The sequence below is a fragment of the Xiphophorus hellerii genome, chromosome 16, assembly GCF_003331165.1.
Source record: "Xiphophorus hellerii strain 12219 chromosome 16, Xiphophorus_hellerii-4.1, whole genome shotgun sequence".
NCBI classification, from domain to species: domain Eukaryota; kingdom Metazoa; phylum Chordata; class Actinopteri; order Cyprinodontiformes; family Poeciliidae; genus Xiphophorus; species Xiphophorus hellerii.
Genome location: NC_045687.1, coordinates 1,475,160 through 1,488,348, shown reverse-complemented (window position 1 = coordinate 1,488,348; position 13,189 = coordinate 1,475,160). Strand labels below are relative to the sequence as shown.

The window sequence follows — 13,189 nt, the reverse complement described above, 5'->3', positions numbered from 1 at the left end:
TAGCAAAAAAGTAATCTACCATTATTTATAATGTAAATTACAAATGTATCAGTTACAAACACTGGAATCCCCTGTTATTTCTGTAGAAATCTGAAGCTACTCTACCTTATTACTTGAACCGTCTGATTGGTTGCCATCAACCCATATACCTTATTGTGTTCTTACCTGAGCCAGACTCAAAGACTGTTTTTTGTTGCTGAATTCTAGCAGAAAGGAAAACATCCAAAAATCGGACGGGTATTTTTTTGTTTTTGTTTTTTTGTCTCATTGTCTCCTTTTCATAATAAAGGGAAACTGTAACCTGTAACAATAAAGCAGTCAAACAGCTTCCAGCTCCAGGCGTTATGTCACGACTCTAGCCACAATGAGATTTGATGAAATTGTGTCAGAGCTAAGCCACCTGAAAGTAGATTCTCATGGTGTCAAGATGGCGGAATTGATCCTGTAACAAGTTAAAAGTGTCGATGTCAACAAGCGGCTAGCTTTCCAGGACAGGCCGTCGTCTTCGTCAGCTGTTCTTGTTGCACTTCAATCTGGGGATTTAAGGGCAGTGAACGGCCCAGTTATGCAATCGCCATGGTTACCTGCCTCTTCAGAAAGGGGGAGGAGCTTCCTTGTATCTCAACATGGAATTTCTACAGTTGTCATGGTTACGCTTACCATGGTTACTGTTTATTTTTTCAGAATTTTTTACTGTCATTGCGCTAGAGAGCGCCACAAAGTTAAAAAAATAGCAACTCTCAAAACTGAAAAAAGCAAAACAAAACATTGTACTCTTTCTCATTCCAGTGCAAATAAATAAAAAAATATATTTAAATAAAATAAATATATACAAATATATATAGTAGTAACACAGAGAAACATCTGGGCTGCTTTTAAAAAATACAACTTAAAAATGTTAATATAGTACACAGTAAGTGTATTATAGTAATAGACAGTTACTAGGTTTTTTTTAGAAAGGGGGAGGGAAAATCCAAAATCAGAATCAGAATTCCTGTATTGTCATTTTGCAAGAAAGCATAGAAGAGAGAAAGAAGGAGGAAATTTAACAGACATGAAATTTACCATCATCTTCATGAGACAGTCTTGGGAAAACAAAGTGTCTTCAGTCAGAATCTTCTTCAAATTCACTGCAGTACAGACTGCTACAAGAGGTCTTTCCTGCCAACGGACATTACTATCTACAATAACTCTTTGAAGAATTTTAATTAATATGAGTTACAATAACATTTAATTTACCCTTGGGATCAATAAAGTATTTTTATATAATAAATCATGTTAAAAGTTGCAGTATAACCTTAAACGACAGTCACTAATTAATTTGTTATGTTGCTAGCTAAGCCAAGCTAACCAAATGTTAGCAATGAGGTCACTTGCAAAACATATAAATAGTGTCTTATTAACCTACAGAACAATGCCTTTAATAAAAGATTTCCCTTTGGTATCAGTGAAGGTCAGGGACTCATGCCTGTAATCCACTGTAAGAACTGACTCAATGCTAAAAACGTGCAGCCCAGATATGAGGCAGCGACAGACAGGACTGGTGGACTGGCATTTGTGAGTGGTGATGGCTCATGTGGATTATCTGGGATCAGATACCCCCATCTAATCCCACAGGAAAAGACACAGCTGACCCAAATTCACCTCTGACCCACCAACAGGAAGTGAACATCTCCAATCAGAATCAAAGATACTGTTTTTTTAAAGCCAGACTTGGATACATTAGTCTCAATTTATTGTGGATATCATACAATGTACACTTACTATTATTTGTCTAAGCTTCCAGAACTACATATAGAACTTTTTTTTTTAGTTTCTTGATTTCTTGGTACAACCTCTGCTATTATAAACTCTCCGCTGATTAATAGTGTTGATACTGCTTAAGATATGTGCAGCTTATGTATTGAAAAACCAGTCGGACTATATTTTAGGATCATCATCCACTCAATACTCAACTGCACTGCTGTTTCAACCATCCAGGAGTCGCTTTAAAGGAAAATTTAACAATTTTGAGGAAGTTGTTCTTTATTATGCCATCCAATTTGTAAAATCCACCAGCAATGAACGCAAACCGACTGAAAACATGAGAACTGTGTCAACAAACTTTAAGTTTGTGCCCAGTTCAATTATTTGAAATTAATGTTACAAATTTAGTAAGAAAGCGGTGAAATATTCAAATAACTAAATTCTGTTTGAAGCTCAAACTGAGACAACATAATAAGAAATGCTGGAAAAATAATAAAGTATTATTCCAGTGCAAAAAGCACTTTCAACCCAAAAAGAGCTAGGGCAGTTTTCCACTAGTATCAATAGTTTTCCCTCAACTCCTTGGAATATCAAAACCTAATACCATAACTAACTCAATTAATTACCTTAGGTGATCACCAAGAAGACACTGTTTTAAAATGTTTTAAAATAAATGATTTCACGTAAAAGCATGTTTGAGTGTTCTAATGAAGCACTATTTAAGTCTGACGTCATTTCATTTTAGTTATTTGGAATTAAGCTTCTTTGCTTTTGTTTTTATTTAATTTTGAATATATATTTTTTGGATTTCTAGAAACATAGCGAACATTTTTCCAAGTACTGTTTACACGTTTTCCTACTACACGTGAAAGCAGCACCACCGTGTGGCAATCCGTCGAAATTTCTGTGTGAATTAATGCTCTGTCTATTCCCACCACTCTGATTGGACTGTCACCCTTGCAGCCCGCCCACTTGCTGTGATTGACAGAAAAGCGTCCAATAGCGACAAACAACAAGAACGTCATCTAATTTGTTATTGGCCAGTTGACGTTGACAAAATGAATGGCAAATTTTATTGTTCGACGCCTTCCCGAAGCGGCGAGTAACTTTCTGACTTCCAACTCAAGGCAAGTCCTTTTAAATTTGTCTAATTCCATCGAATTGTGCGAAAGTTTTCCCTAACTCTTAGTTTATAGTGAAAATGACTTTTCTAGAAGGTTTGGGGTGAAGTTTAGTTTGATAAGGAAGAGTTTAAGAAGCAAACGGGTCAAATGTTGGTCTGAGCTGGGATTTAAACGGTTAAACTCCGTTAGCCGAATCAGCTAGCGGTAACTTTAGTTTTACTCCTTCAACTTTCCTGTTATACTTTCCATAGTTTTATAGATAACACTCGGGCTTTAAGCACATCTCTAAGAGTTGGGGTTAGTTACCATAAACAACAGGCTAGGTGTGAAGTTATGTTTAGCTCGGTCTTCTGTTAGTTCCGTTTTTCAGACCCTCGGGTCAGTCTTTGTATTGGAACTCTGTTTGTTTGACTCAAATGTAAATAAGTAATAAATGTTCCACAATGACAGAAAGTTTGGTTGTCAAAACATTCCAGGTTTGTTTTGGGTGTTTTCTTAACCCGTAAATGAATAGCCACGTATGAATAGTTAATGAAATGATCTTTTGCTGGTAATACCAGGCAAAAATGAGACAAATTTACTAAAAATGATCTGTTTTCGGTTACAGACAGACACAGGCCTTCACTAGTTTGCTACTAATACAAGAATATTACATAATCAGTTATGTATTTCATTTACATTTAGCATACAAAAATAAGAAAATACTGGGGCAAAATGAAAATAACGATTATAAAAAATAAAGTTAAATGCCTTTTAATACTTAAAATATTCAAACAAGATTAAATTGTATACAAAATAACCATTGATTTATTTTTCCCAGCATGTATAATACTAAATTGTCACATTTTAACATTTACATCACATCTAATTAATTCATAATTTAGTATTTGAAAGTATACATTGTAGTGTTTCTACTCCATTACACGAATTAATATTGATTTCAAAACAAAGTTTATTTTATTTTTATAAAAAATGTTTTGGCAAATTAACAAAAACATATTTTTGTGTTCCGGTTTTGTATAAAACCATCACTCTACACTTTAATACTTACTTAAAATGTATGTATTTTTAGTTATGTTTCTCAAACATGACCACATTTAATTAAATAAATGTTTTGTAAGATGATGAGTCGGATTTAAAAAAGAGTTCATTCTGCAGATTATTTTGTTTAAAAGATGCTAATTAGAAAATAATGAAATTTCTTTTTTTAAATAAGAATGTAAACATTTTATTGTCTAAAATGCAGTACTTCTAGCATCGACTTGCTGAAAACTCTGCTCTCTTTTTCTTTTTTTATCTATTTTTTCAGAGTTTAAACTATGTGAAGCTAAAACTGCCACTTGAGCAGCTCTGGGTAGAACATATTTACAAAAGAAATATTTTAAATGCAAAATTTCTATATTTTTCTTCACAGGTTTGGCCTGATTAGTGCTCTGTATGTTCTTTCTGCAAATTACCTTTTTTTCCTGAGTTTGTATATTGTAGTTAACGATTAAGTGATTACTAAATTAGTATTTGAGTAATCGATTATTTATTATTTAAATAATTGATTTAGCACAATTTAATAATTTCAGCCCTGTAAGAACTTTTGCTTTTCTTAACATTTTCTACATATGAATCATGCTCATTTAAAGAAATCCAATTATACACTAATTAGGTAACTTCTGAAGGCAGTTGGTTGCATTAAATGTTATTTGTCTGTTCCAGGATACAGAAACCATAAATGGTTGACCAACAGTAAGGGGTGTGTTTCTGTTTCTGTGTGTCGGTGCAGGACCAAAGAGCCCGCTGAGCTGTGACCGCGCTGGAGATGGGGGACCAGGACGCGCCTCAGTTTGGATCCGTGGAGGAAGAACTGGAGCACTGGAAGGAGGAGGCGGCCCGGCACCAGCAGATGTTCGTTCCCTCTTTATCTTTTACTCCAACCGCTTCCTTATCTAATCTGGAAAAACAAAACAGTGAACATACAACTTTACCTTTTCTTTGAATCAGGAATGTCCAAACTTTTTGTATTTATGGGCCATAAATGTCAAGTTGGAACTAAAGTTTTAGTATTTTTCTTTATAATTGTATTCACAAAAACTATTTTGCTTTTTTTTTTTTTACCTGCTAATTAAATAATAAACTATTATTATATCTTGATAATTATTATATAAATCGGATTTCTGTAGACAATTATTGTAGAGTTGAAACAAAAAACGGGTCTTGCAGTTTTGCCATATTTAAAAAAGCAACAACAAACTGTGTCCCACATTTTCACATTGATCATCTTTTTCTAGATTTGATTTTGTGTCTTTTCAGCAACCATAACAGAATTTTGTTCAATTTAGTTTTATTTTTTCTAAGTTTATTAAATTGTCATGTCCAAGTCTGAATTTAGTTACAGCCACAGGATGTTTTCAGTGCAAATTATTAATAAATGATATTAAATTGAAAGCAAATAAACAAATCCATATGTTCCTTTTTAAATATGAAAATAAACATTTTATTGCCTAAAATGTAAACAGCTTTCTTTAGTGAATGCTTGATCATTTGAATCAAAGGATTTTGTTTGCAGAATTTGAACCAGGTGGAGGTGAAACTGCCATCTGAGAAGTTTTGGGTAGAACAGATTTATGTTTTTTTATTTTTATTTTTTATCTTAAATCCAAAATGTTTGTATTTTTGTACAGTTTCGACTTAATTGCTGCTCTGAATATGTTCTTCCAGCAAATGGCCTGTTTTGAGTCTGTGTTTAATGAAACCCAACCTGAACACTTTGGATGTTTTTGTCTTGTGTTCTCAGTGCGGTGGAAGCGCAGGAGGAGCTGCAGGAGTTCCAGCAGATGAGTCGGGACTACGAGGTGGAGCTGGAGACGGAGCTGAAGCAGCTGGACGCCAGGAACCGGGAGCTTCTCTCAGCCAACAACCGTCTGCGCATGGAGCTGGAGAACTACAAGGTAGTCAGACATGGAGGGTTCGGCAGACATGCATACGCCTGCAGGAGTTGCATTAATTTGCATGAAACCAACTGACCGCCGAGTGAATCGGTTCAAACTGGGGATTTTCATATCCGTCAGCTGATAATAGGTCTCCCTGCAGTGAATTTGTTTCTCTGGTTGTCTTATCCGAGCACAGAGCAGTCTTCACAGAGCATCGATTCAGGGATGAAGAGGCAGCTGACGGCTGCTCCTCCTCCTCTCTGTGTCTGGAGGCGATGGCAGTGCTGAGCAGCGACGACTCTTCTGATTTTATTGGTTTATAATCACCCCGGAGCGGCGGCTGCTGCTTTATTAGGAAATATGTTCAGGCTGAACTCGTGTTTGCTGTAAACAGAGCTCTGGGTTTTGATCAAAAGTTTAAAAAGTGAACAGGTTAATGTGTGACTTTATTGTTCATATTGTTGCAGAAAGCCAAACACACACTAACCACACAGTTACAGCAAACAAACAGGAAGTCCAGGAGTTTTGTCTCTATGAAAGCAGATTTCATGATGTCATCACTATTAAGTACCAAAATGCAAAACCTGTGTGTATGGCAGGCCGATTCAACATGTAATTATTTTCTTCTGACTATATAATTAAAATGAAAATGAGTTTTGACTATCCTGGCTGATAATTGGATGCATCTTCAATTTGATGAGTCAAAACGTCTTTCTAGATGTTCGGATGACGTCAGCGGATTTGTGATTCGAAGTGTCACACACAGCAATTACAACCCAGGATATCGAGAATTAAAATTATGACTCATCAAAATTACATTTTTATAAATCTGGATCAAGAAATTGAGTCCAAGGCCCCCTTATGCTGCCACTGAGCTGTCCCAACAGTTGCCTGCAGAATTTTGGGTTTTCTGTACAAAATGGTCAGAAAATGCCACAAAGTAGGAAAAGCTGAGCAGTGTGGAGCACTGCACCTAAAACCGGCTCAGAAGAGCAAAAGCTGCAGCTGATTTCTGCTGACTCATTTAAAAGCTGAAAATGAAGCATTTTCAAATTTCTTTTTTTCGTTACGTTGACATTAAAATTTCAGAGTGATAAGTAAATCTGAGACATTTGAAAATTTAAATTATTTTGAAACTTAAAAAAAGATTTGACACTGAAAACAAAGATGCGAAACTACTATTCAGATTGAAGGTGTTTTTCAGTTACAGATTTTTTTGTTTCAAATCTTTTTTTCTTAGTTTTAATTTTTTGTTCTTTTGCACAAACTTTACTGCCCCAATTTAGCTCCGTAGAATCTGATCCCACACTCAGGATCAGAAACACCTCCTGGCTGTTTTTCTGCTCTTTTAGAAGATCCTGTTCTTATAAAGTGACATTACGTAAAAGGAGCTGCCGGTTTTATAATCATGTTTATTTTTTTTCACAGTTAAAATATTTTTATTGCTCTTTAGACCACAGTAGGTTTTTAAAATGTCTAATTTTTTGCTTTTGGATCAAAACATGATGTTATCGGAGCAGCGGCCGTTCTTATCTCCAGGAATCTCTGACATGTTGAAACTTCACGCCGCTTTACTCAAACCTGAAGCGGCTCATTCGTTTGATGTGTGACTTTCTGTGGAACCGGCGTGTAAATCTGCTAAGTCGTCATCTGACTCTGGTCCTTCTTTCTGCTTCTGTTTTTTGCCAAATTCAGGACAAGTATGAGACGCATCACTCTGAGGCGTGCCGACAGATCTCCAACCTGGAGGGAGACCTGGCCGAAACCGCGGCCGTCAGAGATCAGCTCCACAAGTACATCAGGGAGCTGGAACAGGCCAACGACGACCTGGAGAGGGCCAAGAGGTCAGCAGGTCGACACCCAGCTAAAGCACTGAGACGTTTCAAACTCGTTCTTCAGCTGTCTTCAGCTCAGTCTCTCTCATTTATCTTCATCCCTTTCTCTCCATTCAGCTGTCTGCTGCCCTGTTTCTCTTCCTTGAGCTTCCATCAGCTCTGTCTGTACTAAATGCTTGTTAAATAAAGGAGTCGTTCGTCTGTTTTCTAGAGCGACCATCATGTCTCTGGAGGACTTTGAGCAGCGGATGAACCACGTCATAGAGAGGAACGCCTTCCTGGAGAGCGAGCTGGACGAGAAGGAGAATCTCTTGGAGTCGGTTCAGAGGCTGAAGGACGAAGCGAGAGGTGAAGTTCTGAGGAAGTCAGTTTTTATTTCAGTGAGAATGCATTCTCTGGGTGTACGTTTCTCTGCGTTTAGCTACTTCATCTGATTTCAGTAATTCGGATATCAAAATGTTCAGCCGTCTCTGTCTTCAGCTCTGCCTCTCCTCAGCTGACTTCTGTTTTATCGTTCCCTTCAGCTCCATTCAGCTCTTTCTCTCTCTTCAGTTTTCTTCATCCCTGTTTTTCTCTTCATCTCTCTTTTTTTGAACTCTTCTTCTGTCTTCACCTCTTTGTCTCTTCAGCTCCCTTCAATTCTTTCTCTCCAGTTTTTTTTAGCCCTGCTCTTCTCTTTTTATCTCTCTCTTTGTCTTCCTTTCCCTTCAGGTTTTTCCTCTTTCTTCATCTCTGTCTTTCTCCTCAGCTCTCTTCAACCCAGTCTTTCTTTCTTTCTCTCTCTCTGTCCTTGACTCTCTTTAACTTTATTTCGCTCTCTCAGCATCTTCTGGTGGGTTCATTCAGCAGATTAGGATTCTCACTGCTGTTTTGCAAAGAATAGAAATAGTTTTAAATGTTTTTGATTGTGTGTGTGTGTGTGTGTGTGTGTGTGTGTGTGTGTGTGTGACAGACCTTCGGCAGGAGCTTGCTGTGCAGCAGAAACAGCAGGTGCAGGACAGGAAGCCTTCCATCAGCAGCTCCGTCAAAGAGCCTTCGTCCTCTTCGTCGTCGGCGGGGTTGCCGACCCCGCCCCTCACCCCCCCAGACAGTAGGATGGAGGATAAAACCTCGGCTCCGCCCAGACCTGTAGCCTCCTCTGAGGACATCAGCACGCCACCGCCCTCCGTCAGCAGAGGTCAGACTGAGAGTTTAGCTTTTATTAGAGCTGGATTTATTTTCTGTCCATATTTTCACCAGTTGGTTTGTTTCTCAGCTGAAAGCATCTCTGCGATTCCTCTCACCACGTCGGCGAGAATCTCTGCTCTGAACATCGTCAGTGAGCTGCTGAAGAAAGTCGGGGTAAGATCCAACGTGGGACAGATTTTGACAGCGCCGCTTGATCTCCAGCTGGACTTCCTGCTGTTCTTTGGGTCGTTGTCCTGCAGCAGAACTCACCTGAGCTAAAACTTCCTGGTTACTGAGAAACCTCACCGTTTCCTTCCCAGAGCCTGGAGTCGAAGCTAGCGTCCTGTCGGAATTACGTCAACGAGCAGACGGCGAATCGCAGACGCCACAGCGGAGGATCTGGATCAGCGCCGGCCCAGAGCAACCCATCAGAGCCCCATCCCACCAACGGCCTCTACAACAAGGGGTGAGCAGCTCTGGGGAGGGTTATTTACATCCACAGCTAACCGCTAACTCTCCTGTCCCTTCAGCCTCGTGAAGAGGCTGGACTTTGGTGCAGGATCCAAGCTGCTGCTGTGAACCCGACCGGACCTCTCCGTCTCCTCTTAGCGGGTCAGGATGGTCCAAACCTCACCTGGACTCGGTTGGTACCTGACGGACCGCACTGACACCGAGCAGCTGAGGCTAAACGGATGGAGACGCTGGAGGTTTAGTTGGTCTTTTATCAGGACTTCCTGTTCAGCACTTGCACTTGTCTTGAACGTCCGTTCTGGACTTTTTGTTCCGACTCCCTGAGTCTGGATTTGAAGACATATTTTTATGTGTTCAGACTCAATGAGAAGCTAAATTCATTAGTTGATTAAAACAGTGAAAGTTTGCTTCTGATGTTTGAATTTTAGGAGGAGACGTTTTTCTGTTCACCTTACTTTGGTCCATTCAAAGTAAGTGGAAGCAAGTCACATGCTTTCCGGTTTGCTAGCTAACACCTGATGGTCTGTAGTTAGAGTTTTCTCATTATTCGTCCTGAGGGGGCGTTTATGCTTTTTGATCTAGATGTATAATTATAGATGGGAACGCACACCTGGAGCACAGCTGTGTGTTGCATCAACTTGTGCCTTCAGGAAGTTTACTGGGAAAAAAACGGGTTTGAGAAGAATCGTTCGTCAATCACTTTAGCCGAGATACATAGTGGTTGCTATAGCGATTCCCGCCTTTTTTGGTTTGTTATGTTTACTTTATGATGAATTTTTTTATTATCTTTAACGTCGTTGCCACGGTAATTTCTGGATTTTTTTTGTTGGTTCTCTGCCACTATTTCTTACGTAGTTGCCATAGCAACATTCCCTTTCTTTTTTTTTTACACTAACATAAAAAAATGTATCCCAGCTTGTGATTGGCTGTTTTCAACCGTTATTTTTTTTAGTGCTAAATGCTGAATGGCTGTGCTAACTGGCCTTTGTGGTGAAGTTCTTGGAGCTTTTGTTTCAGTCATCAGAATTTTGACCGTTTGTTGTTTTTTATGGGCGCTCTTGTGACTTTTTCCTTTTATTTTTTTGTCCTAGTTGCCATGGTAATTTTCCGATTTTTCCTTTTTTGAATCTGGTGTAACGGGACAAAATAATACACGTTTAAAGGTGTCTTAAATAAGATAGTGTTTCCCTCATTTTAATGGTTGCTGTGGTGATTTTAATGACCACCTTTTCTTTGTCCGGTTGCCATAGCAACATTTACCAGGCACTTTTTTAAGGCACATCTCAAATAGTATCCCAGACTGTGATTGGCTGATTTCATGTTAAATTCCTCCGGCCTCTCTCTACTCACTACCACAATTCCCACCTTTTCTCTGGTTGCCATGGTGATTCCCGCCTTTTCTCTGGTCAAGCACTTTTCAGTAGCGAGAAATACACTTTAAAAAAGATTATAAATACTTGCTGTGTAAAACCTATAGGTAGTATAGACGTTTTTTCTCGACTGTGAATGTGTGAATTATTTACTGTAAAGATTTGTAACGGATGTTGATGTTTAGTGTATTAGGAAGCACAAAGACTCGGAGGAAATTTAGCTAATTTGGCCACAACAGGATGTAGAACCATCCTGAAGTGCCCAGTTTGTGGAAACTGGTAAAGCAGACACTGGACAAAAGAAAATAAAATGCTTCTTTTCTGATGCACATCGTACTTTTGAAGGGGAAATTGGAGCATAACAATAGTTGAGATTATAGTTAAAACCAAGACTAAACGATTAAAGCCTTGATGTTTGAGCTGTTTGTGTTATAAACAAATGAATTCACCCTTTAAACTCTGAAATATGACAGCAGAGCTTCCAGTTTCACATCGTCTCGGCGCTCCCGTCCGCAAAGCGCCGTAAACCTTCAGCTCCACGCCCTCCACTGTCCACAGAACAACACAAACGGGCCGAACCGCCCGAGGCAAACATTTCCCCTTTTCAGGGTCGGGTTTCAGTTACAGAGCTGCTGCACTGCAAAAACACACAAAGTAGTTTTTGATTTTGATCTAGTGCAAATATCTTGGTGCACTCGAAATAAGACAAACTAACTTACAAGTAGCTTTTTAGCAAGATAAAGGAGCTTGTTTGAAGTCTGATTTCTTGATATTGATGGAAAAATAACTATTTCCAATCACAGATTATTTCAATTTTAACTGGAGAAAACTGTCTTGATGTAAGTGAAATAATTTGCCAGCAGAGCTAGAACTTTTTTATCAATATTAAGGTATTATTTACTTAAAACGGATTTGATTCAGAGTCATATTTATTGGGATTTTTAGAAGGAAACTGAAAAAGATGCAGTTTTATTAAAAATTAAACAAAACCCGATTCTGCTGATGGAGCAACAAAGCGCCCATTTTACGAGAAATTACAAAAACAATCATAGATGTTTTAAATAAGCAGACACTGTTTTCCAGAGGAAGATCCTGTTAGTGAGTTTTTATTGGCACCCTGAAGGATCGAGTGTTGAGCTGAATAAGACGAGTCAGGCAGGAAAAATAATCTACAATGAGCCGCACAAAGGTATTACTGCAGTTTGATTCATATCGACATGAATTTTAATAAGATCAGATCAGCACAAAGTAGGACATATTTATAAATTACGACAATACACTAAAAAACACAAAATCTCACCAAGTAGTTTTTGTCTAGTATCCCCATATTTCTCATGCAAATATCTTAGTAAACTGAGTTTCTGCGAGATGTATAGGCTTGTTGTAAGTCAATAATTCATTAATATTGATGAAAAAGTGCTAGTTTTTCCATAAATATGTACTACTGCATATTATTTCACTTACAAAAAACATTTTTCCCACACAATAAGTGAAATAATCTGCCAATAAAACCAGAACTCCATAAATAATAATGAATTGACTTAAAACAAACTCCTATTATTATAAGTTAGTTTTGTTTTATTTCCAGTGCAATAAGATATTTTCCCTAGAAACGAGGCCAAAATACTTGCCAAGATTTAGCATTTTTGCAGTGTAATTTATGGTTTGCACATTTTTGCGCCTTTATATTCAAACTCTGAGTCAACATTTAGTTTTGCGTTAAATTTCTCCAGATTGTTTTCATGAAGCTGGGGAAATCCTCATAGAACAAATATGAATTATTCACAGATGATGGCCACTTCTGGTTAGACCGGATTTTATCTAAATGTATAAATGCACACCACACTTTTCAGACTTTGTGTTCTTCTGTTGTATAAAGTCCCAACAAAACCCACTGAGGCTTGTAGTTCATGTGGCAAAATGTTGTGAAGTGCAGCACAAAGTTGGAATAAAAAGGTTCTTGATTAATTCAGAGGATGAACCAAAGTTTAAAATCGCAGGTTTTCCCGTTGAGTCTGAACCAGAACCTTTGATCCGTCCAGAAATCTGTTACTATTTTTACAACTTTAAGTGAGTTTAACGGGAGAGAAGAAGAAGAAATCTGCAGCTCCAGGATCTAAGCTTCACTGAAGAAAACCTGTTTTATTCTTCTGTATGTTTACTAACACAGGATGAATGTGATGTTTTGTTTTTTACCTTCTCTGCTGCTTGTGATGTTTCTGAGAAAGGCAATAAAACTCATGCCTGACAGAAACGTCTCATCTTTTTTATTTTAGTCTTGATTCACTTTAAAATCTTGCAAATGAACTAAAGTAGCAGATTTAGTAGAAAAAGTTGCCATTTTACATTAAATTGAGGAAATTTAGAATAAAACATGAAATTAATTTTTTTTTCCTCCCCCATAACTTTTTATAAAAATCAGCATCTCATGTACTCTTTGATTATTGTATGACCCAAAAAACTTAATAGACACCACTTATCAAAATTATAAGTTTGAGTTTTTTTCAAATGTTTATTAAGTATTAAATTCTGGTTAAGTTTTACCAATTGTACCC

The 13,189-nt window shown here is 37.8% G+C and overlaps 1 protein-coding gene across 1 annotated transcript; it reads left to right on the top strand.

Moving 5' to 3' along the window:
• The first annotated feature begins 2,790 nt into the window (after positions 1-2,790).
• Positions 2,791-12,884, top strand: LOC116735829 (nuclear distribution protein nudE homolog 1-like). Its single transcript, XM_032587965.1, has 9 exons — positions 2,791-2,873; positions 4,645-4,766; positions 5,656-5,809; positions 7,487-7,635; positions 7,838-7,974; positions 8,579-8,803; positions 8,882-8,967; positions 9,114-9,259; positions 9,324-12,884. The coding sequence occupies exons 2-9, from the start codon at positions 4,681-4,683 to the stop codon at positions 9,370-9,372; spliced, it is 1,032 nt and encodes a 343-aa protein (XP_032443856.1). The 5' UTR covers positions 2,791-2,873; positions 4,645-4,680; the 3' UTR covers positions 9,373-12,884.
• Positions 12,885-13,189: the final 305 nt, after the last annotated feature.